Genomic DNA, 25,334 nt, shown 5'->3' with positions numbered 1-25,334 from the left:
TTTTTCTTTTGGCTGTTTTTCCCACCTCGCAATTCCTGCACTAATCCCCATTTTCTCAGCTTAACTAATCATTTTTCACTTGGCACCACACAAACACATCACTGAAATCCTGACAGATTCTCTCTACTGCATTGTGCCTATAAAATCTGCAGGCACAATGTGTGCCTAATACACAAGTAAGAAACCTTTGATATGTATGACCAAATTCAAATGGAATGGCAGACACTGCTAATGTGACTTTTCCTAAAGCAGGGTAAAATGGAACAAAGCCTAGAAAATAGCTTAGCTAACTGGAGGTCACGTGCTTGTGAGCAGAACCAGTTAAGGAGAAATGACCCACTGTGTGAAGTGTCACCTTGTTCCATGAGTGGGAGGAATATGGTCAGACAGCACAAAAGAAAATAAAAGGACTGTGATGTGGACTCTGCATAGAATGAATAGCACGTCTCAAGGAAAAGGAAGAGGAAGCAGAATCAACGTGGCACATAAAGAGAATGAGAGGAAGACAGCAAAAAACCTAAGAACAATAGAGGAACAGAGTGGTGCAGAAGGAAGGAGATGAGGACGGAAGAAAAGATAACGTATAAAGACTAGCATTCAGGCAGCTAGTATTTTCCTCATGGTCCCAAAGCAATATACTAAAACAGTTATTTTCCCACACCAGCCAAAATACAAAGGTCATAATGTTGTCCTACATCTGGACTTGTCCTTTTAACGGGTGTCATGCTTGAAGTGCAGATCCAGTAAAAAACAGTACAACACTAGCTCTAAATAAACTATACCCTGTTCCCACTATTAATAAAATTAGTTGATGCTATTTATTTAAAAATATGCTTATAACATATAGATTTCTAAAGACACTCTATGTAGCACAAAATGGGACACTGCAAATTGGTTATATAGTAAGTAGAAGAAGTAACAATATAAACAGTGGCTTGCAGCCTTGACCCTATGGTGTTTCCTGCCACAAAGAAAGTAAAACAACATGTTCCCTGACAATCATCACACACTGTCACTGCTGTTGGACATTTTGCTGCCTTAGGGCTTGTCTACAAGCAAAGCTGCATTGGTTTAGCTGGGTTTAATTTGCTGCAAAGGGCTATGAGAATTCTTATTTTGACTTAAATCAGACTCATTTCAGTTTAGCTCAACAAATTAAAGGTCAGCTAAAGCCTGAGTAACTCTGTTGATTAGGACAATCATGGTTCTAATCAGTTGCTTACAATTATAGTCCTACCTGCCTTGGCAAAAGCTAGCTTTCTAGCAGCTTATCTTGATGAAGTTTTGCCTGGTTCCTCAGACTGTCTTAATTGACTTAAAAATTGTGCCTGAATGCTCCTTAGGGCTTGGTGTCACTTGAGCTAATACAACCGAATCTTTTCTGCCTCTGAAGGCAAAAAATGCATATAAAACAGCACAAATATGAAGTTCAGTGGGAGAGTGATGATTATTCTAAAATTTAGTGTATTTTTTTTCCAATATTGCACCCAAACATGGACACATCTCGACAAACAGATGAAGACAGAACTGGCTGTCTTAGTCCTGTATAGGTGCAGAGCATCCTAAACTACACGAGTGCATCACACATATGTCAAGGCAAGACTTCCTTAATTCAAAACCTGTAAAAGCAGCTTTGCCTCGGTTTTCGTGGGTGAAGTGCTTGGTCAGAATACTTAAGACTGTTGCATGAATACAGGGAAACCTATCTGCTTAGGGAAATTTAATGGAAATTGTGAATTAAATGAATGGAAAAAGAGCCATCATTATTCCAAATAAGAGTATCCACAGAAGGAGTTATACCAGTATAACAATAGTAGGACAATTATAACACTGTAACAATATCAGTACATTTCCTTAGCCTTGTTATGGGGAACCAGAATTTGTCTTAGTTTTAGAAGGGCTTGTCATCTTCCTCCTTAGTAAGGAAATATTTAAAGTACTTCCTCTACAGAGGAAAAAAATAACAGTAAGGAGAATCATTTTGTTATTTTCTGTAATTAGTTTTAGGCCAAGGCCTAATCAGGTAAACCTAAGGAAAATTTCTCCTAGTTGTTCCAACGCTGTCATGAGCTATTTGTCACAGAGAAAGCAAATTATTAGTTACTATTTATATTTTTGTTGGGCAGAAAGGCTCAGCCAGGTCACCTTACCTCTTAGAACCTCAGCTACGCTAAGAAATGCACAACCACTTTGCTAACACAGGCATAAGATTTGTGTTTAGACTGTCTGGGTGCTATTAGGGCTTAATTAATATATGCCACATACATAGAACATGTAAAGCAAAAATTTCCAAATGATACTAAGTCTTTTCTTCTTTTTCAAATGCCATTAGAGAAAGGCTAGCTTATTCTTCCTAAGAAAATAATAAAAAAACCTGAAAGTGTCAAAGTTTTCCTGAGGGCATATTTCTCATTTCATTTTCCAAAGACAAATCTGTCTTTATGCTAAGAGCTAAACTCACAGGGCTGACACAGAAAAGCTGCACATTTTAGGCCTTATCAATGCCTGCTAGCTTTCCCACAGCAGTGAACTGCTGCATGGTTTGTTTCAATTAGGAAGTTGAACAATTCTCTGCCCTTTCCACACAGACACATAGTTCTCTGAACCTCCTCCCTCACTACCCTCCTTAAGCCAGAAAGCCATTTATGTAACTAGGGGAACATCGGCTGGCAAAGCCGAGGCACAGCCCCCAGCACCACACACCTCTTCCCCTGCCGTGTCCTCAGCCGTAACCTCCACCCACTCTGCACCTCCGAGCTGGCTCCTGCACCCGCACTGCTCTGCCCTCACCGCGGAGGCTGCTCACTGCACGTCGCCCTTCTCCCAAAGGCGCACGAGCTCCCTGCGGAGATACAAGCGCTGCTGGAGCCTCTCGGCACCTGCACTAAAAACAAGAGGGGGCCTGGGCCGGACCCTGCCCGGGGGGCCGCGGGCAGGCCGAGGGGCCTAGCGCGGGCGGGCGCCCGTCCCCTTTGTGTCCCACGGACTCCGAGAGCTCCCCGGCTCCCGCGGGGGGCTGCGCTGCTCGCCGAGCAGCTCCCCCAGAGCTCAGCCCCACGCCCCACGGGCGCCGCCATCTCGCGTACCTCCTCCACCTTGTCCTTTAACCCCCACCCCACACCGCAGCCTCCGAGGGGGGATTTAAATCAGAACACGGAAACCAAGGCGGGAGGCGCGAGGCACGGCGGGATTTGTAGTCCCGCCGCCCCGGCGGGCGCCCCGCCGCCGAGCGGTGGCGCGGGGGTGGGGAAACCACAAGTGCCCTGAGCCTCCGCGGCCGCCGCCGCCCCAGGAGCGCAGGCGCAGTGCGGGGGGCTGGTTTTTGAATCCGCGGCGTTGTTATTGACGCCATATTGCTGGTGTGGGAGTCACAGAGGGAAGCGCCGCCGCTGCCGCCGCTCGGGGCCTCGTCGCCATCGCTCGTCATCGGCGGCCCCGGGCCGCGTAGCCGGGCCCAGCTCCGCGCCCGCCAGCCCAGCTCCCGTCCCGCCACCGGCCGCGGGCGGAATCGGCCCGGCCAGGGCAGGGCGGGCGGCGAGAGAGGGGATCGGGCCGGCCGAGCCGGAGCCGCCGCGGGCCGGGGCCGCTCCCCAGAGAGAGGCCGACGGGGAGGCGGCGGCGGCCCTGACGCAGCCGCCCCCTCCTTTCCCTGCCGCCCTCCCTTGCCTCCCCCCCAGTCCGCCCCAGACAGCGGCGGAGGAGCCTCTGGGCAGGGCCGGCCGCCGCCGCCTCCCCTGCCCCTCGCTCCGAGCCCCCTGCCTCCGCCCCGCCGCCGCCCCGCGCCATGGCTTGCGGCGCCACTTTGAAAAGGACTCTGGATTTCGACCCGCTGCTGAGCCCGGCGTCGCCGAAGCGGAGGCGATGTGCGCCATTGTCAGCCCCGGCCTCGGCCTCCTCCTCCTTCGCCGCCGCCTCCCCGCAGAAGTACCTGCGCATGGAGCCCTCGCCCTTCGGAGAGGTGTCATCCCGGCTCACCACAGGTGAGGGGGGGGGCCGGGCGGGGGGGCGGCGGGCGCGCAGGGCAGGGGCCGGGCGGCGGCGGGGCAAGGGGGGGAGAGCCGGGAGGGCAGGCGGCTCCCGCGCCCCCTCCAGCCGTTTTCTGCCGGGCTGTGTGGCTGGCAGCGGCGGGGGCCGAGGCGATCCCTGCGCGGCTTGGCACCGCCGCGGCAGAGACACAATAGAAATGGCCGTTTGCAGCAGGAGAGGGGGAGGAGGGAGGAGGAGGAAGGGGGGGCGGGTTGAGCCGATGCGGGCGGGTGGCCATGGGAAGGGGGTCGGCGCGGGGGGGGGAACCGGAGACAGGGACCCGAGCGAGGGAAGGGGGGGGGGGGTGTAGGTGGGGGAAGCTTGATCCGATGCCGAGGAAAGAAAGGGGGAGGTCGGGTTTCCTCGCGTCGGGGGACGGGCACGGAGGATTTTTTATTTATTTATTTTTCCATGGGTGCCTGGATGTGGCAAGGAGAGCTGCAGGGGCGAGTCAAACTGCGGAAATGTTGGGGGCGGGGATGGGGCGCGCTGGCAGCGCGGAGGTGGGGGGCGGGAGCGGCGGCCCCGGCCCCTCTCTGTCTCGTCGGGGCCCCGATCGATGCGTTGCGGCCATTATCGGCGGCTCGAGCGCTGCCCGAGCCGAGGCGGCGGCACCTCCTCCCGCTGCTCAGACATTGAGGGAGGGGGGCGGGAGGGCGGGGAGCGCGGCCTGTCATCAATCACCCGCAAAACGCCAGTAGGAAAAAGGCAAAAGCAGATAAAACAAAGGGATAATGCCGTTTCCAGGCCCTCAGTGTGTGTCACGGTCCCGAATGGCCCATTCTGTGGCATTCTTAAAGTTTCATATAAAAACCAAGCGATGAAAGCGATTGTGTGTAAGTGCGAGAGTTGCCTTTAGGGCAGATAAAATGGAATCGGGTAGCGTCTTCATCTCGGAGATGCTGGGTGAGGAAGAAGCCTTTTTATGTTCTGGTTCGTGATTCAACTGGTGGCCCTAAAACCGCTGGGTCTGCTTGTGTAATTGTGTCAATTAAAAATCAGCGGAATTTATTTCACCAATGAGTACGGAGAAAAAAAAGGAATGGATCTTGGCAGGGCACACAGAATTGATCGGCCCTTCCTATGGTTAGTCTAGTGGGTAGCTCCAGTAACGCGCTTAAGAACGTTTATGCTTGCAGTCGTGAGCGGTTGTGGTGATGAGGTATAGATGATCCGTGTCCTTTGTGTCCCTCTGTTATAACTGAGCTCCTTTGCCTGTTGCATTCGTTGCTCCTTTTTATACAAAAGTTGGTCCCGGAGATTTGCAAATATGTAGGTTTAAATGTGTTTTTAAATTGCCATGTCCATGTAGCACAGTTCCTTGTTCTAGTATTTTGTTCTGAATAATATTTGGTAGCACACAGTTTTTTACAGCTTTTAATCAAATATCCCCCAAATTGCTGTAGGGAACCGTAGATACAGAGGACGTGTGAAAAACTGTTTCCTTAGACTTGACATCAGTGCCTTGATATTTTTTTCAACCTCTGGGAAAAGATGTTGAATGAGTCAGCGGTCAGGGATGAGATTTGTGAGGGATGGCACTCCCTAGTGCAGTGAGGCATTATATGTACTTTGAGATGTGTGCTTAAAATAAGAATTAATTCAGTTTTTTTTAGAAGATGAGGTGTTGCTGCACTGCAAGGATTTATTTTGGATTGTTTCATTGGGAATTGGAGGACTTAGATTATGAACATGTCATAAAAATGTGTTCTGGCCAGTAATACATATTGCTGAAAGGTGACAACATTTTCAGTAGAGATATTAATTCAGATGCTGCTGTGGATATTATCTGAACTCCCAGCTTAATCAGTATGAAGCCCTTAAAATCTGAAGATGTTATTGAAATTGAGCAGGTATAGGCCTCATTATCTCTTGAGAAAATTAGGGGTATAGGTTATAATCCATGTGAAAATGTGGTTATGTCCTGACAAGGATTTATTTTATATAAGCCATTGTATAATATAATGAGAGGTAAAGGACAGTGAATGAAAATGTCCCTTATGGTGCTGAATGCTCCTGAGAAAAACTTAGAGCATACATAAGTTGTGCACACAGCTTTTGCATGAAAGCTCCCACTCAGGTTTTTAATACACGAAAAAAAAAATTAAATAGTGCTAGTGCAACTGTGACTGTTAAAGGAGCTTGCTTAGTTTTTCTCTTGATTAAATTTAGTGATATTATTACATTGTGTATATTGTTCACTAATGGTTAAAATGAGAGCCTGTCATTTTGAAGAGACCATTTGAAAGATTGTGTGGAATTCATCTCATCTAATTTTGTAAATGTACATCTGAGCTAATTATCTGTTGTTTTCTTGATAATCGGTGTGAAGAAATAGATGGTTTGCTCTAGGGCTTTGACCTGGGATGAGACAAAGTGTGCCTCAGAAGTTATATGCTTTCCATTGGCTGTTGGAGGAATTTAAATGGCCATTTCTCATGTAGATGTCCGCATTTGGGTCTAATGAATCTTGCTCTGTGCCTGAAAAGAGTTCCAGTCTTATGTTAAAAGTGATCCCAAGTGAGTTACTGTCTTGTTCAACTTTTATGTTGAGAAATTTAGCCACAGTAGCCAGAGTCAGTTGAATTAGCTTACCGTTTTCTCAGTATATTACTGTAATGCATAGATTTCCAACGCTTGAAGAAAGAATGTCTGCCTTAATTTTATTTAATGAAAATTAATGTTCATGTGGCACCAGATTTCTGGATATAAAACTGGGTGCTGGTGCTTTATTTTAAGATCAGATTAAAACATTTTTCTTCTGCCTGATACTCTGTGTCCTGGTACTGGAGAATATGCTAGCACCTCAACTTAGCATCTGGTTAAACATTTCAAAAATGAGGTATGTGGAAGCAGAAAAGAAGTTGACCGAAGTGGGGGGCTGAGAACTAAGGATACAGTGTGGTAGTCAGATGAGAAAATAGTTGGCTTTATAGAATGGTCATAGGCAAATAAACAATATGCCTGTTGGAATGCTTATTCAAGATGAAATTTATGTTTCACAAGAGTGTTTTAATATTTTGGTCTTCTTTGAACAGCTGTTATGTTACTTCCAGTTTCTCAATGAATTTGGCAGTCAGACTGTAATTGTGGCTTCACCATCTATACTTTCTGTGGACTTTGTACTTGCGTTTTTCTGAGTATGGTAATTTTTGGATACCATTGTTTGCATCTAGGATTATCTTTTTCAAACTGTGTTCACTATGAGCAATACAGAACATAGCTGCCTGATATAAGATGGTTTTGATACTGAAAGAGGAGCTCCTCTTAAGAAGTTTCCTACTTTGTGAATATTACAGATGAGTTTTACTTTCATGAAAGTTTTAGCTGTAAAGGAGGCTGTTCTGTATGATCAAAGTAATTTTTTGTTGGATAGGTGCCCTGGAACTAATGATGCTTTGAATGGCTGGGTTGAAACAGGAAAGTAGTTACAAATGTTTACCAAGTTGAAGATTTTTCTCTAGATTGCTAGGGTGTGCGTTGTCACATCACACAAGTATGGAGGAGTGGGTGGGCTTTTACGAGGAGGACTGGACTTGGATCTGTGTGCCTGTATCTTTGCTGCATTCGTGCTCTGTATCTTTACTGTTTCCTCAGCAGTCTTAAGAATGCCGTCTTACTTTTAAGCTGTTAAATAGGTTTTAGATAATGAAAGAGGGCAGAAGTGAGGTAATTCTGTTTCTTATCCACTGTCTTAGAACAGGTTATTTGCAGTTTTACCCCAGTGGCAGATTTCACCCTTGGCAAAAACTGACAAAATAATTACATTAAGCTGTTTCCTAAACTGAACGGTGGGTCAGTGTGAGAAAGACCACTGTCTGGATATTTCTGATCCTGAAGCTACAGTGGGAAATACTGTCCAAATAAATGAAAAAAAATGTAATGTGACCTTAGGGATTTAAGTCTCCTAATTCATCATGCATGGTAGCTGAGAAGACAAATTGACATCAGTGGCTTTCTTCCATACTACTGATTCAAAATCAGATTTGCAGCTAGTTCTTTGTAGAATCAATAAGAATATTGTATTTAAGGTAGTTGGGGAAATCTCTTCAAAATCCACAAGCAGACTCTTGCATCTGAGCGTGGAATTTTTTCTCTATGTGAAACAATCATCTGCCCAAATGTTTCCCCGGTAATTAACTGATGCTGCAACCCCGAAGCTGTAGTGGACTGGGCTTTTGAGCAGTCCTTCACCTCAGGTCATTGGTTGAAATCCAAGCAGAGATAATGTCAAACACTTGACGGTATATGGAAACTTCTGTGTTTATGCACTGTTTTGTAGTGGATATACATAATTGGTATTTGGTGCTTTAATGGCAGTCTCAACAAGTAAGGCCACTGATTGGATAGGTGTGAAAAGTGAACTATTTCCTGCAAACTTAGCTCAGAATTGAGGCATGTTGATTACTCTGCAGAACAGTGTACTGCTGCTGCATCCATCTTGTGGATAAGGCTAGCTTTCAGGACTGCTGTTTCCTGTTAATTCAGCACTGAATTATTACCTTTCATGTTCTTGCCCCCAGCCTTCAAAAAAGAAGGTTGCTATCAGGATAAGAAGTAACAAGTGATGAATTCTGAACTAACAGTTTCAGTTTGCAGGTGAATGTCTATAGTTAAAGGTGACAAATAGTTGGTTTTCAGAGTCTCTCATAAGTGATAATAGAATATGTACAGACAGAAGCTAGTTGAATTTGTCTTTGTTGTATACTTTGCTCTGTCACAGAATAGTCTGAAAAATTAGACCTAGTTAACATCAGTTTTTAAAGTTATGCAAGAAAATAACATGGGTCTATTTCAATAGGCAGAACTGTTAGTCTTCCCCTTAGGCTGTCGTCCTTTGACCTTTGAGTTCCCCTCTTGAGGAAAGTTGACTACTTCTGTCTGAAACTTTCAGTCATACAGTAGCCAAGTGCAGATTTGGGTTCTAAATGATCAAGTCTACTGGCTTTGGAATGTGATGTGTTACTTATGCTGCATCTTTTTCTGCTTAATTTCTGTTTTGTTAACATTTATTGGCATGTATATCTATTGCTAAATTACCTGGGCAAGATGCCAAGTTTCTCATGCTCCAGTACTGCAGCAATCATTAGGGGTTTAAAAACAAATATTCCCACCCCTTTAAAAAAAGAAAAAGCACACAATGGCTGCATCTGGACTTGCTAATTTAATTTATATGAAAATTTTCTATATAGGTGCCTGTGGTGACTCTGAATGTTGAATGCTCTTGGTCTTGGATGTCATAAAATGTTGAAGCAGTTCTTTGTTTTAGTTGCAAGTCTGATAAATGCAATGTGACATTTTTTGTGTGTGCAGAAAAAGACCTAATTGCTATGTCTAATACATTTTGCATTGCTTGATTTATTTTTCATTCCTCAATCCCTTGATCAGGAGAACTGGGAATTCCTGGAATAACGCATTTGCAAAATAAGCTAAAGCATGTATGAGCATCAGACTTGTGGAAGAACCAGAGCCTTCATCAGTCTGAGACCTTGCGTGACTGGATCTCCAGAGGTGGCCAGTTCTGTGCCAGAGTCCATCCAGAGTTTATTCTGTTGGTTCTGTAGCTGTAGACACTGGCTGTGAAGTGTCAGTGCATACTCATTTTCACTGTTCTGTCTTAGAGTATAATCCTCTGGGACAAATGTAATTTCAAAAAGTTTATTACAGAAGTTTAACAGACCATGTCTAATTAAGAAAGTAAATTATAGTGACTGATGTCCATGACCAAAGCAAGACAGTAAGAGGAGTATCTGGATCATTTTAATTTCTGCCTGTGTCTGTGGATTCCATGGCTAAGTAGGTATGGGTGAAGAGTGTTGTTACCCACTGCTTTGTCACAGTGCACTCCTTAGGTGAAGTTAGTGTCATACAACTGATGTTGTGTGTCAATGATCTGGTGGGGAAAACAAAATTAGGAACGTGGCAGCATCAATTAAATATTGATTAAGGGAGATTGGCTAATGAAAACACTCTGCAGCTGAACTAGCACAGTGAAACCGTTTTATTTTAAAAGAAGCTGAAATTCCTTGTGTGCATCTTTATGATGTATCCTGCTGACATCAGAATAACGTTTGATTGATTTGCTTAGGAGAAATCTCAGGCATGGTTAAGGTTTGAATGTGTATGTTGAATGGTGACATCGCAAATTGAAACCTGAGCTTTAGGTTCCATTTCAGGCCAGGAAAACTGCTACTCTGATTTCAGCGTATTGAGTCACCATCCTACTTGTTTGCCAAAATTTCCTTCAGCTAAATGAGAGAAGCCAAGAACTGAGATGTGAGATTGCTAGCTTAAAAATCAAGCTAGGAAAAAAAAAAATCCTTCAGGGGAAACGATCAACATACATCTTAATAGTTGATAAGCAATTATTAACATAGAGAAAATAATTGTTTGCCTTGTTACCTTTTCAAATTGAAATACTGTTTCAGTTGTACATAATTTCTAGATAATTTCAGTTCAGGATGAAGTAATTAGATGATAGAGCTTTAAAAAGAGTAACTTCTTGTCTCTTCTTCATGAATTAAAGGAAGTAAGAAATATACATCACCTCTTGGAGATGAGTATTTGGCTTTGTAATCCATTAATGTGACGAGTCATATTTCAGGTATCAAACTAAGATTCTGAATTGCCCACTTCAGGTTTCATCCTCTTTTCACTAGCTATGAAGGGAGCTTAAATATGTAATTTTGATTTCCTGAATTATATCTTAAGTTCTGAAAGAAGACTTGTGTGAATGCTGTTTTTCATCTTAATGCAGTATTTTTTGAACGAATATACTTTATACTCTGTCTTCATACACAGAGCTCTAGACGAAAATGATAAACTATCCATGTCCTTATATTCAAGTGTATTTAATTTAATCCCCCATGCCTTTAACAATCATGGTCACAGTGACACTTCCCATATATCACTCTTTATCCTAGTCTTGAACCTGACCTTTTAACTGAGGAAGGAGAAGGGGCATAGAGTATAGTCTTGCATAACTGTGGCCTGGGTTCATAATCATCTTGATTTTGAAATGTCATTTATGAAGTACTAATTCATTTCAGTGTGTTAGCAGTGTGGCTTTTTCTTGGTACTAGCCTAGGTTCAGCAAGCCTAATTTTCACTTTAGTCCCTTTGCCTGGTGTTTCCCGTTAGCCCTCAGAGGTACCTCCGACCACTAGGAAACACTGAGCACAGTGGGTAAAGTGAAAATTGAAATGAAACTGAGAATGGGCCACAATGCTGTTTGATCATATTAAATATATTCCTTTCATCATCTCATAAAATTATTACCTGAAATACAGTATCTGATTTGAATTTCAGTACCTATAAGGTGCTGTAGATGGACATGAATGTTTATATAAAATCATAGCCTTTTGAAATATCTCATGAATTCTAATCTGCATGACTCTGGTTACCACTTCAATTTTATGGTGTTAAGATGCTCACACATACTTAGGTTTTCTTTAATTAGTGCAGCTCCAGTGCAGTTAGTGCAGTTTTAGAGTCTGGATTTTTAAATATAAAGTAATTTGTTAATTAAAATGCTTGTCATTGTTGAAAAAGATAGTTGGGGCCTCTGCATTGAGGAACATACACACGCAAAAGTCTGACGCTAGTTAGATACACATTTTAACTCAGTTGTCAATGGAGAGAGAATACTTAACTTCCTTCACTTCGGTTAGCTTTAAGAAACAACTGAAAAGGCAGGAAGATTTCCTGGAATGAAAACTAGGGTGGAGAATGAGGTCTACTAATTCTAAATTTTAATTAACTAGGATTAGCTAGGCTTTACGGTTAGATGTCTACCATATAGATGCTGTTCAGAAATTGTTTGGTTCTCGTTGTCTTAAGATTTCATGGCTTCTTTGAAAGTTATGCACCCCAAGATCTTTAAACATCTTCAAAAGATGTTCTCATCAGAATCTTTTGGTTCAGCAAGCATATTTTTTGTGGATTTGTTAGGTAGGATGGTAAGTGCAGGAAATAACTTGGTGCATTTAAACAGCTTTTTTAATGCTCCAGAATGTTTAAGGTAGATTTGATTTAAAAAAAAAACAAAAACAAACATACTTTACATTGAATTAAGTTAGCTTTTGTGTAAATGCAGTGTTGACAAATCCAGAATGCTTTATTCACTATTTTAGGCACAAATGAAAATTAAGAAAAGGAATGAATGTGTGTTGCCAGTACTTATGTGAATTCGAATATGCTCTAGCTATATTATGCATGCCTGAAAATAACACATTTATTATAAAGGTGTAGGATTTAGTTGCATGCTTAATTGTTAAATAAGAGGTGTTTTTGAAAACAAGTTGAATACAAATTAAAGTCAAAATTAGTGTTAATTCAGTGTTCCTTGCTTAGTGACTTCAATTTGTCATTCAGATTTTCATTTAAAATCTGTCCTGAATATTCAAAAGTTTACATTTCACTTGACAGTGAAGTAGTTTTGTCTAAAATATTCTATGTTGGTGTGTGTAAATAAAAATGTTTATTTACCCAGTCTTTGATGCTGCAAACACATGCCTGCTTAATTTGAAGCATTAGTAGTCGGATTGTTCATGTGAGAAGTCAGTGAACAGTTTGATGTTAAGCTAAGCTAGTGTGTTTTAACTATTATCTGTGTTTTACAAATGGTGGAAATAAGGAAGTATTAAGATGAGTCATCCTCACAGTCATCTTGCGTGCTAGCAGCATAGTAGAGCTCTGCTCTTCACTTGTAGTCCAGTTCTCTGTCCTGAGCAAGTATTGTTGTATATCTCTTAAGTTACACTAAATATAGGGAAGCTGTTTACCAGAACAGGTTATGTACGTGCTTAAGTGTTCAGACAGGACTTCAAGTTTCAGAGTTGCTTTTCTGCTGATTGGCTGTTTGCAGTGTATATAGTGTAGTCATTTTTAAGTAGTCCCCTCCCCGTGCAGTTGGAACCTAAAGTTACAGTAGTGCAGTTTATCAGAGGTTTTTTTTCTTTGCCCCTCCCCCCCCCCCCCTTTTTTTCCCCTCCAATGTGCCAGTCAGTGACTTGTTCGGAGATTTTTGATGTTCAGAATAAAATTTGAAAATGGCAAATTACAAAATAATGCCAGACTAGAAGTAGATGGAATTACAGTAGTATCACTGGGATTTATAGGCTCATAATTCAATTCTTGGTGTACAGAATTTCATTTTCTATCCCAGTTATTTCCTTCCTCTTCCCTGCTATCTTTCTTTTGCTCTTTGGTGTGCTCGATTGGTGTGTTTACTCTTGTGGTTTTATCCACTGACCAGAGCCTGTTTAGGTTTTTTTCTTCATGATTTTTGAAGGTTAATCTGTTTTGAAAATATTTTTGCATAAAGCTAATATTAAGCAGAGCTGTATTTTTTTTTTTAATCAAAGTTGTTGCACCTAAAATTTGATTGATATTTTTGCTGTTCATTAGGAACCTGGAAAGTATGCCCAAGACCAAGTAGTAGCAAAAGATACATATGGTGTATTACATTCTTCAGTTAATATAAATATAGTCCGAACTTTTGTAATCATATTTTCTATAGTGTAAACATACTTGAAGACAGACACTGTCTTGTGAGCCATATGGGTTCTCATTGACAGTTGTACAGTATCTCTCTAGCTAGAACAGCACTTGTTTTTGAGGAAAAGTATGGTTTTACTGCATAACGCTGTTCAGTAAAAATGTTGCAATACTGTATGACCAGTCTCAGGATATCTGAGGTTGCGCGTATTCGTGTGACAGATTTTCTGTAGGATTCTAGTTAATTTTGGAAGCGTAATTGCACCTTGGTTTAACCTGATTTAAATATTTTTGTGGAGCATAGTAGGTGTGTGTCCTACAAGTAGGACAAGTAGGTATGTATGTCTGTCCTACAAAAAGTATGAATCGTCCAGCCACCCAGAAGTACTTATTTTTCCTCTTTCTCATGCTTTCCTTTGCTTACATTTTCCCATTGTGCTTCTTTATGTCTTCTGCAGTTACTGTTTCTTTGAATGGAGTTATTGATCTCCTTTTAGGGGGCTGAAAATTGTGCAAGTGATGATAAGTATGTGACTGAAACAGCATAAATCGCAGGGCTTGTAGTCAAAGGACAAAATCCAAACAAGAAGCTCCTTTGCTGAAGATGCTAATATTCTTCTTTCGGACTTGGCTGGGGACAGTTTCCTCTCTTACAAATTAGAAGCCCCCAGACTGCCTCCTGGAATGGAAGAACCACAGTTGTTAAACCTCCGAACTAGGAACTGGCAAATGTTTGCATTTGCTTGGCCTACCATAGGCTTCAGCCACTGGCTGAATAAGCTGAGTGCTGAAGTTACTTGCTTCATATGGTTGCTTATTAGAAAATGAAACATATTGTAGAAATTATGTAGAAATAGAAAATTAGAAAATGAACATACTGTATACAAACACTGAAACTTGGTTGAGAAATTTTCACGCTATTGTACTGGCAAAATGCTGAACAGAAATAGGAAGGTATTGAGTGGAGTCCTTTGACACTCTGATGTGATCACATTAATCTGCATGTATGTGAGTTTTGGGAAGCTGATCCTTGAGGGAAACTTTTTTGCCATCCTTGTGGATTTTTTTTAAACGTAGTTGAGCATTTAAAAATAAGAATCTTCATGAGGAGGAAATCTTTGGAGGTCTCTTTCTGTGAAGCTGTCTTGTAAAGCGTAGAAAATGACAATTCTTTTGTTTTTGAAAATGTTTAATGTAGCCAGAAGATAGCCAGTTCAGTGCTGATGTTCCTGGGAGGTTTTTGCAGCATGGAATTTCAGAGGGCAAACACTTAGGATTAGTAGTTTTATTGCAGGGATTACCTTTTTTTTCCCCCTTGTATTTCCACAATAGAGATAAGATTTTTTTAAAAAAAGCAATTGCTGTATTTTACCTAGCACAGTCATGCTGAATTACATGTTGCCTTACTCCTTTGAAAGAGACTATTGATCTGACCAGTATGTTTACTTGGATAGATCTGAAGCTGTCAAAAAACGCTCATTGTAGAAGGCTTTTGTATTTTGCTTATCAGTTTTGTGAAGATTTTAAGCAGTAGTTGCTTTAAGAACATTCTATCTATATTTTGCTTTCCCCACCAGTTTGCTGTCTATATGCCAGTAACTGAACAGCCAGGAATGGTGTTTCTTTTAGATGTTTTATTCTGGAGTCTTCTGTCACCCTTAGCTATATGAACTTAAAAGCATGGTGTGTGGGGGAGAAAGAAGGTAGCAAGTGAAATGTATGAAGGGAAGAAGGTGACTACCAGTAGAAGTTCTAAGGCTTATTTTTTATCCATGTATACACTTGGTATTTCCCAGATTTTAACCTTACACTGTTTTTTATTAGCTGTATTCTGGCACTGATACTTTAACTAATATGATGTTTTTCATTCTTTTGATGAAAACAGTCAGGAGTTATCGTCCTTTCAGTTAGCTTCATAATTTGGCCTTTGTCTTGCATAAAATTGGTAGTTTCTGCAGGCTGTATTTTAACAGTCTAACTTGTATCTGTTAATTATCTACAGTATTTGGTGTTTGAAATGGAAATAAAGTTCACTGAAATGCTGAAATGTAATTATCTTATGCTTAATTGTTACCGCTTTTATTTTAGAACAAATTCTGTACAACATAAAACAGGAGTACAAACGCATGCAGAAGAGGAGACACTTAGAAAATAGCTTCCAGCAGACAGATCCTTGTTGTTCTACTGATGCACAGCCACATGCATTTCTTCTCACTGGACCAGCTTTGCCAGGTGCCTCAAAAATTCTGTGCCATTCTGGTGTATGTTCTTGGACTCTGAATAAATAATTTTCCCTAGTTATCTGGTGTTTCATGGTGTATTCTCACCACTCAGTGTTGCATTTTTGGCAATGCTAGCATTGATCTGGAAAATTCTAGTTTCTCATCATGAGAATTAGTAGGGCACAAAGTTTACAATGCTTTCAAGAAACCATCCTGCTTACTCTGCCAGAGATCTTACAATAGGCTTTTGTGAAGCAGTAGTCTTTGCAATATCTTTGCAGAATATCTTTTGCAAAAAGATATTTTACTATAATTTTTGCTAAAAATAGAAGTCTGAATTTTTAAATAGGGTACAGTAATTTTTCTCACTTTATCATGTTTGTGTAATACACTTAGTCTTTTGATATCAGTGCCTATCATCCATTACAGATATCTTCCTTTTGAATGTCCAATATTTTACTTTAATTGTTCAGGTGGCAGAGACAGTTCTCCAACTGTTTTGGAAAATTCCATTAATGTAAAAGATGTGAAGAAAATGAGATATAAAAAAAAATGATTCTGAATTGTTACACTTGAATATTTAATCTTAGGTACTTCATCTGCAGCATCATCACCATTGAAAAAAGAACAGCCTCTGTTTACTCTCAGACAAGTTGGAATGATCTGTGAACGTTTGCTGAAAGAACGTGAAGAGAAAATCCGTGAAGAGTATGAAGAAATTTTGACCACAAAACTTGCAGGTATTGTATAGCTCAATATTATTTGTTAAGATGAATTTGAAAGCATAAACCTTTTTCTAATGCTAGTGTCATGCTGTGTTTTTTCTGACCTAAAAGATTAAGAAATGAGATTGAATACAGGACAGAAAAACTGATGTGTAGTTCCTTTGATGGGGTGTTCTCTTCTATGCTGCCTTGGGTAGAAACTGTGACTCTTGGGTATTACTAATCAATGGAAACAGAGGTTTTATTTCAGATAGAACTTTCTCTTGCTATCATGTTTGAATTGACCATTTCCTCCTTATTTTTTGCCAGAAAGACTTTCTATTTTACTGACTTAAGAGCTCTTTGTGAAGGACTCCCCCCCACCCCCCCCACCCCCACTTGGGAACTGACTTCCTTTTTCTGGAATTTGGCAAGAAGACAGTACCTAAGATTTCCTTTCCTCTTCCCAGCACTTGCCATTACACTGCTGCCAGTGGTGTTTGGTAGCTGCTTGAGTGCCAGTACTTAGCTTTATTTCCGATATTCTGTGTTGAATTGTTGTATTTCATACAATTCAGCTGATGTTTTTGTGCCTGATGCCAACTTGCTTTTCCATGAGGATGATGTTAATGTCAGTGTTGTAAATGTGACCTTTTAGTTGTCAAAGGAGAAGGTATTTATGTCCTCTACTTCTAATCTTTCTAACATCTGAGCACCTAAATTCTGGTGCATTCAGAGGTAGGTGCCTTCACAGTAGGATTCAGCATTTAATTTAATACTTAGTGGTTAGTGTGAATCTAATAAACATGTGAATGCACTCTTTGGCAGCAAAATGGCTTTTGAATACACACTGTTTTGCTTCCCATCTGAAAACACATGAGACTATAGTTTGCAAACCTCTTCAGGTAGGAGACTAAAACCTCTGCAGGCATGCCCATGCTGAAAGTCACCAGGCTTGTGTCAGGCTTGTGGGTTGCCCATGAGAATATTGTCTCTGCCCCTGAGCCTCTCCATGTTCTGTGCGTGCTGGTCTGCCATTGCTGTGTGAAGCCACTATAGTTTTAAGTCCCTTTACAATCTACATTTATTTACAAATATGGCTAATCCTATATATTGACATTACTTTGGGCCTTATGTTCCATTTCTACATTATTTTTCTTTTTAACCTGTTTCAGACTGGTGAATTAGGGCCATGTAGAGTTAATTTCTTCCATTTTAGGTATGTTAGGAATTAAGATGTTTGTTGCATTCTCCTAAAGGCACTCCAGTTAGTGGTGATCATAAACATATCTGGTCTTCAGATGATTATTATACATTTGTCTTAGATGCTTCCTGAGTACAACCTTGTCACGAGGGTTGCTGTTGTGAAGGACTACAAGTTCTCTTACGTGCTTCTTGTCAGTCCCAAAGGGAACTGTTTTTGTGGTGGGGGGAGAAAGAGAAGGAGGTTTTTTTCTGTTGTTGTTACAGTGACACAAGGTTGCTTTTACTGGTTGTGAGGGCAGTGGTAACCAAAAAGAGCTATTAGAAAGATTGTTACTGCATCCCATATATCCAGGCAGTAGTAGGCTTTCAGTAGTATGTGGGAATTTAGAAAGAAACTGCCAAAAGAATTTAGAATAATTGCCTAAATAGAAGGCCAGTTATGTTTTTCTGCTGACAGAATGGTTATATTATTTTCTAAACTGTGTACAGTAGGATGATACTTGTTCTTAAAGAGTAGGGAAGTCAGTGGCAATATAACTGGAAATTCTGTAATAAAATGAATGGCTTCTTCCAAGAGTAAGTGAATGTTTGGTTCTTGGATATTTTCCTCATTCCTTTCTGAACCAGGGTTTTCTTGTGGTTTGCCACATACCTCCTTCCCCTCCTCCCCCCTTCTTTGTGAGCAGAGTTGGTTTTTATATGGAATGAGTGTTTGAATTGAAAACACAGATCACTGTAATGCCCTTATTTCCCTCTAAGCCTCTGCTATATGAAACCTCTGTGTTAACACTAACTTGGGTTTGCAAAATCCTTTGTAGATTTTAAAACCAGAGGAGGAGGGCAAGGGGCTGTGTGAAGCGTCAGCTCCAAGGTTGTTCTAGAACCTGCTTGTCAAAAAAGGCTTTCGATACTAAAGCTCAAGTCATAGGGTACAGTAATGTTTGTATGCATGGTATTTAGTCATCTTTTGACTTAAAGGTAATTATAACATCTGCAATATGGGATGCCAGTGGTGTAAGCAGCTTTACAAGTGTTCACTTGAATTTTTGACAGTTCACTGTAGCTTCCTTTTACCTTTGAATTGCTTAACTTTCCCAAACTGAACACCACAAAAAAGGTGATTTTTAGCAACAGTAGATTTTTTTAAAATTTCCAAAGCCACATTTTTCACAAAGATACTACAAAGCATCTGTGCATTTTGACTTAAATCTTTAAAGAAGAAAGCTTGCAAATTGGTTTCTGGCCTTTAATACATACTTTTAGGAAAAGTTCTAGTCGCTGTTTTTCTTGGAAATGGTTTCTGGGCAACAAATCCCTCAGTCTGCTCTTTGTGTTATTTTGTTGTTTTGCTAAGATCCTCACATGGCTGCTGAAAAGCCATCAATCTCAACTGCACTGAAACAGAGGTTATGCTTGTGGGCAGAGGGGAACTGGCTGCTATGACACTGGGCCTGTTCAGTCAGGGATGAATGTCCTTAGACAATGAAGTCAGGTCCGTACTTTGGGCTGCTGCTGCACTACTTGCTGATTACTGATACACTGTTTACTTCAAAGGTGAAGCTCATCCCTGCAAGAGGATGGGGACTTTAATGGGGCAAACCTGTGGGACTAGGAACCACTACAAATCTAACTGCATTTTTGGTTGAAGATTGCCTTCTTTGACCTTGCCCTTTTCTCAGAACACCCCACATTGCTGCACATGTATTTTTCCACAAGGGAGGAAGGGGAATGGAGAGGAGCGGCATCTGGTAGATATTACTCTCCTTGTTCAATTTCCTAATTCTGAAAGGTGATATCCTGCTGATGAGTAATATTAAAATGATGAGCAATATTAAAACTAAATAAAATATTGCGAATGGTTTTGTATGTATGTGTTGTATAGAAATAATAATCCTTCTGGGAAATAAGTTTTTAGTTCAAAGCCAAATTAATAGTTTTCATGTCTAAACTTCATTTCAGATTACAGACAGCTGTTTTCATGAAGTCCAGAGTCAATTATGTCTCTCCTACTGTGGCTACTTTTGTGATTGAAATTAGTCAAGTATTAGTCGCTTAGCCTTTCTTCCTTGTTTTTTTTTTTTGCTTTTGATTTCTGGCAATCACCAAAAGAATTTCTCACTCCATGGCAAATCCCTCTCCTGTACTTCTGTGTTGCCTTTTCATTGAATTAATTTTCTTATATTTGATAGTGATTAGAGCAGAGAGAATTCTATTTCCAGCCCTAGTAGCACTGTCCTTAATGTCATGTCTGCTTATCTGTTTGCCCCTATTATGTGTCTGTAAAATGGGCACATTTGATTACTTCAGAGCATAGTGTCTGAAGCTGAGTAGATGTTAGGTGTATTGAGATCTTTGCATCTACGTGCAGCATATTATCTTTGAGGATGTTTTTTGTTACAGAAATTTCTAAGCGAAATTCTTTTAATTAAGGGGACGTGCTGCATTGTTCTTGGGGATGTAAAGAACTGGCAGCTCTGAACTGTGTAAAGTCTCCAAAAAATACCGTTAGTGGGTGCGTGCTTAATTGATAAGATTTTTGTGGTATAAAAAGTAGCTTTGAATATTTTTTAGCCTGAGTTAAGCTTAATAGACTGACACTTCTAATGTTTCATGCTTGCAGAACAATATGACGCATTTGTGAAGTTCACGCATGATCAGATCATGCGACGATATGGAGAACAGCCTGCCAGTTGTGAGTATTTCTTTTGGTTCCTATAGCAGCATTAAATTAATGAAAGTTTGATAATTTTAATGGCTATTGTTTGCTGTTTAGCTTCAGCTAGGCCCCAAGTTAAGATGCTTTTAAATTGGCAATTTGGAAAGCTTAGGTTGAAAGGACAATGATGTTAGATTAAAGTGCAGCATCTGTTTAAAAATTTCTAGAACTTTCTCCCATAAAATGCTGAATTTTGATTTTGAAGCAGTTTTTGACATTGTCCTAAAAGATTTGGGATAGATCTGGCTTTTGTTAATTTCATCATTAATGTGTGTTTTTTTTTCTGTTTTCAGACGTTTCATGAATCACGTTTTCTGCATATGTGGGCTGCCCTATACACCCTCTTTTATTGTTGCAAGCTGTCCCAGTAAAGACTTGCAGCAATGCCATATTTCTCCCCCTGTGAACACAGGTTATTTCAAGCTTTTGTCAGTGGCAACCACTCTTATGCAGCAACTGGTTTTGGAGTGCTCCTTGATGTCAGTACCACCTGGATGTGGACCTTTGCTACCTGTAATAATACCAGTGGCCTCATTTGCTGTATCATTACAATTTGGCTTCTTATGTTAATAAGTTTGAAAAAGTAAAGGATTAAAGCTGGTGTTCTAGAAGTTGCCCTTCACTGGTTGTGTAAATAAAAATGTAGAATGACACTTCTGACTGAAGTTAGTGTGGTTTTCATAACTGTGCACTACAACAAGGCTGTAATCACAGTTGAATTAGAATGTAATCCCAGGACAATTTTAAGCAAATAGCCCACAGTACTGCCTGTGAAATAGTGAAGGAGGGCATTTCTGTATTCCATGACTTTTTTGGGGGTTAAGAATGGGTTTATATGATTTCTCATTTTTGTAGTTTTTATTTATTCTATCAGTCTTTAACAAATGTTTATTGCTGCAATTTTTCAGTGTATCATTGTTTTACTGCCCTTGTAGTACTGGAATTTAGTTGGAAGAATAAAACATTTACTTCTAATCTGTTTGTTTTTAATATGCAGGTGGAACTTTGCTGTGTATGAATAAACTTAAATCTGAGTGTTTAAATGAAAACTTTATTTACTAGCAAGTGTGGGGTGGGTCTGAATTTTAGATTAGGAAGGAGGTGGATGGAAATCTTGTCTAATTCTTCAGAGGCTAAGAAATCTTTTAGACTTGCATATATTGCTTCTTGTTGTGGAAGCATGTTCGTTATATAACTGACAAGAAACTATTGATTTAACATACTGCAGCTGACTCATAGAACAGCTGTGCTCTTCTCCCTTCAGTTTTAAGTGGCATGTCAAAGGAAATCTGTTTATGATAGACCAGGCACTTGCACCATAAGTGGGAACTACGTAGATATTGAAAGAGCTGAAGGTATATAATCTTTGTGTTCTGGGTTTAGGAGTTTGCTGCCAGATATTTTCAGCTGTTTTCAAACTGTTCTATCAGTGTTGGTTGAGGATGTCTGTGTAATTCTGAGTATCAGTGTGATTCAGTGAGAACTTATTACATGGTAAGTCCAGATCTGTGTGTTATAGGTAGAATTACTATTTTTCGAATGACTTGGATTATCTGCTTTTGGGATTTGGAGCAGTTTTAAAGCAATCTTTTGATTTAACTGTGCTCCTTTCTAAATTTAACTTAACTGCCTGTCAGCTTCTGGTTACACAGAAGTCTTTTGTATCATGTAGCTCTATACCTTTTCAACTACATGGAGAAAAGTTTTAGTTGAAATGTAATTGAAACTTCAGCTGGTGATGGTTATGATTTCAGGGAAATATGCCTTTAGCAGCTCTTAGTGAACTTTCATTTACAAAGTAGTGAGATTACAGGTTCAGAATTATGCACATAGGCACAGTATCGGAGTATTCTGTCTAATTCCCTGAAACCTATCTTCCCTGAATACTGGGGTTATTTTTACTATATTATCAGAATTTTAGGAATGGAAAATCTCTGCTAGATTGTCATCTCAGGTCTTCTGTTGTTGAAGATAAAGACAAGACAGAAATATGAGCTCTCATTTCTGTTGTCTGCCTTGGGGTTCTCAGCCCCTTTCCTTCTTGTTCCCCATTGTAGGGCTTCATTCTTTTGTTAACTTGCCAGCGTAGGAAAGCACACTGTTGCTTCTAGGTGGACCACTACCTGGATTCCAGCATCCTGATGTATCTCCTGTAGTGTGTTCCAGAAGATCCTTGTTCTGACTTGATAAAAATGTGTATATCTCTAAATGATAATTTGAGATTGGAGTAGAAGTAAGATACCAACCCGTGTGATTGACTCTGCACCTCAGCTCATCTCATCCTTTGGGACATTAAGAGCTGCTATAAATAAAAAGTGATGTCATGTTAGCACCCTGTCACTCCTCTGCTGCTCCAAATTAATATGTAATAGTCTTCTGCCAGATTAAATACAGTGCCACCATGGGTGTTTATGTATCATAACTATGGCATGCTTAGTTTGTGCTTGTATTGAAAATGAGATTGCATTCATCAGATGCCTTTTTTTTTTTTTTTTAACTGCTACTTGTTCTGTCTTCAACTTCAAACTGGCTGCTTTCCCTAATCTCAGTGCTTTTAGTGTGAATTTCTGACATGATGAATTTTATGTGAAAGGCTTGTTTGTACAGGTGACTCTTGAAGAGGAAAACAGTTGGCTGCTTGGGTACTGTTAAAAAAAATACTATATGGAGTTTGGATTCCTTGAAGAGAAGGCTGGTGCTTAAAAATGTTTTGGAGAGCTTTCTCAAAGGTTTTCCAGAGGGTTTTGAGTGAAGTAGAAATGGGTAAGATTCAATAAATACCAAATTTTTTGCACTGCATTTTTTGGTGGCCACATTGAGAATATTGTTTCCATTTATATGGAGCTGGAGTCTGTCCAAAAGCAAAGCAAGTCAAGGACAGTTGGTTTCACTCCATTAAGTTGCAATTAAAGATCTTGGTTAACCTGTTTTTAAGCTATCAGTATGTAAATTCTTTTCAAGCAGATCTGTTATTGTAAACTTGAAAAGCAGCATATACGTCCTGACAGACTGCATGTGTTGGTTCTTATGACTAGGTATGAAAGGGTCTAACTGTAATATTATTCAGCATTTTTCAACGTTGAAAAGGAAAGAGTTTCAAGCAGTCCTGTGTGCTGATGTTTGAGCTCTGCTTATGAGTAACTCTTGTACTGATCTCTGATCAAAGCAGCAAAAAAAGCAGCAAAACCTTTATCAGATTCTAGTTAGAAGCTGTGTTTTGTGACAGCTCACTCCATTTGCAAGTTGGGAAGTGTGAAGGATTAGCTGTATGATCCACAGCAGGGAGGAAGAAAAATGAGGCTGATGATGTATTAAGTTTATGCTTTTGTTCTGAATCAGTGCTAGGACCTTTGTATTGTAAGTAATTAAACATTTTTACCACTTCAGAAATTCTCTGAGAAGAAAAATGTGAGGAAGAATGTTTGGTTCTCATACAGGTATCTGGTTTATTCTTATACTCCACTGCTGTTGTAGGATCCCTGAATTTTTTATAGTTTATCTTAAAGGACCAAATTCTCAAGTCCTTTTTTGGTATCTGAAACCAGTAGTATAAAGAGGTGTCAAAGAGTAACAAAATACTTTATCAATAATACAGAAAATTGGTGTATTTCTTAAACAATAGCTATCTTATTATCAGGTGTAATTTTTAACAGTTTTGCTGGAATATGTGGGTCTTGAAAAACAAAATATAATTACTAATTCAGAGATGAGTCTTTACACTCTTACAGTTTCAGGTCTAGTATCACACTATAAACATTTGGGAGAGCTTTTTTGTCATGTTCACTTTTCGTGAACGTTGCAGACGGGAGTTTTCTTGGAATATCTGCAGAAGATGTTATTACTAGGCAGGCAGTTGTAGAAACTAAATTTTAAAGTTACATGTGTATTTGTGCCTACGCAGGTAAGGCCTACCATATGTATACTTCTGCTATGGCATGCTAGGTGAATTTGGGATATTTACAACATCAGTAGTAAAAGCATATGAAGGGCCAAATAAATGTTAAATTCATAAGCAGATTATCTGCAAGCAGAAAGGTCAGTGTTTGAATTCTAGTGACAGAACTTCATCCAAGGAGAAGTACCATGAACTTAAGGGATCTGAAATATCTCTGCTCTTGCAGATGTTGATACAGAATTCTGCAATGTTAAACTCTTTTTGGGCAGTTAGGACTGAGACAATTCCAGCCTCTAAACAAAAAGCAAATTAATTTGAGATTTATGAACAGTTTTGTTATTTATTTTTTTTAACTGTCCAACCCTCCTACCCTTCTTGCTCTGGAAAAATAAATTACACAGCAGTCTTTACATAATTTTAGACTAATATTTTGCTTTTGTAGGTTACAATTTATGAAGTGCCAAGTACTGAACTAAGGATGTGATCCTGAGAAACCGTATTTCACGTAGTAAATACAAGTGATGTTAAGCTTCAAAGTTCACATTATTGGTTAGAGGAAAAAAAGCCAGTAGCTATGCATTTTACTTACTATTTTTAATGCTGAGGCTTGCTTTTATTTCCAAATGTTTTACTCATAAAAGGTCTAAAAGTTACAGTTGGAACGCTGGCTTATTTTGCATTGGAGGGTGCAGGGTAGGAAGGGAGCAGAGGACATGTGCGCAGAGCACTTGGCTGCATGTGCTCCTGTCGAACAGTGAGGTATTTGGCTGTTTTGCTCTTTACTTTTGATTTTTCAGGTGTATTTACAACATAAATAGGTCCAGTTCAGAAGAGAGTCTATGGACCTGTACTGAAACTTCTCCTTTTCCTCTCTATACAATTTATTGCAAGACTTCCAAGGAGCAGATACTAGGGAGTTGTCCTATTTAGATTAGATGGCTCTGGCTTGGTCTCTGGAGTTTTTTGTTTATCCCCTTGTCTTAGTACATGGAAGAGAGGAATTAGAGTTCTTTTGCAACTGCTTCACTGGGATCCTCAAAATCTTGCTCTGCTACTGCCTGAGTTAT

At 40.1% G+C, this 25,334-nt stretch overlaps 1 protein-coding gene across 1 annotated transcript; it reads left to right on the top strand.

The window, feature by feature from the left end:
- Positions 1–3,296: 3,296 nt before the first annotated feature.
- AKIRIN2 (akirin 2) lies at positions 3,297–21,347 on the top strand. The gene is made up of 5 exons (XM_026093438.2): positions 3,297–3,980; positions 15,613–15,756; positions 16,337–16,486; positions 20,277–20,348; positions 20,666–21,347. The coding sequence occupies exons 1-5, from the start codon at positions 3,785–3,787 to the stop codon at positions 20,674–20,676; spliced, it is 573 nt and encodes a 190-aa protein (XP_025949223.1). The 5' UTR covers positions 3,297–3,784; the 3' UTR covers positions 20,677–21,347.
- Positions 21,348–25,334: the final 3,987 nt, after the last annotated feature.

This window comes from Dromaius novaehollandiae, chromosome 3 (assembly GCF_036370855.1).
Source record: "Dromaius novaehollandiae isolate bDroNov1 chromosome 3, bDroNov1.hap1, whole genome shotgun sequence".
Taxonomy (NCBI): Eukaryota; Metazoa; Chordata; class Aves; order Casuariiformes; family Dromaiidae; genus Dromaius; species Dromaius novaehollandiae.
Note: the sequence above shows the minus strand (reverse complement) of the source record. Positions and strands in the feature narration are given on the sequence as shown.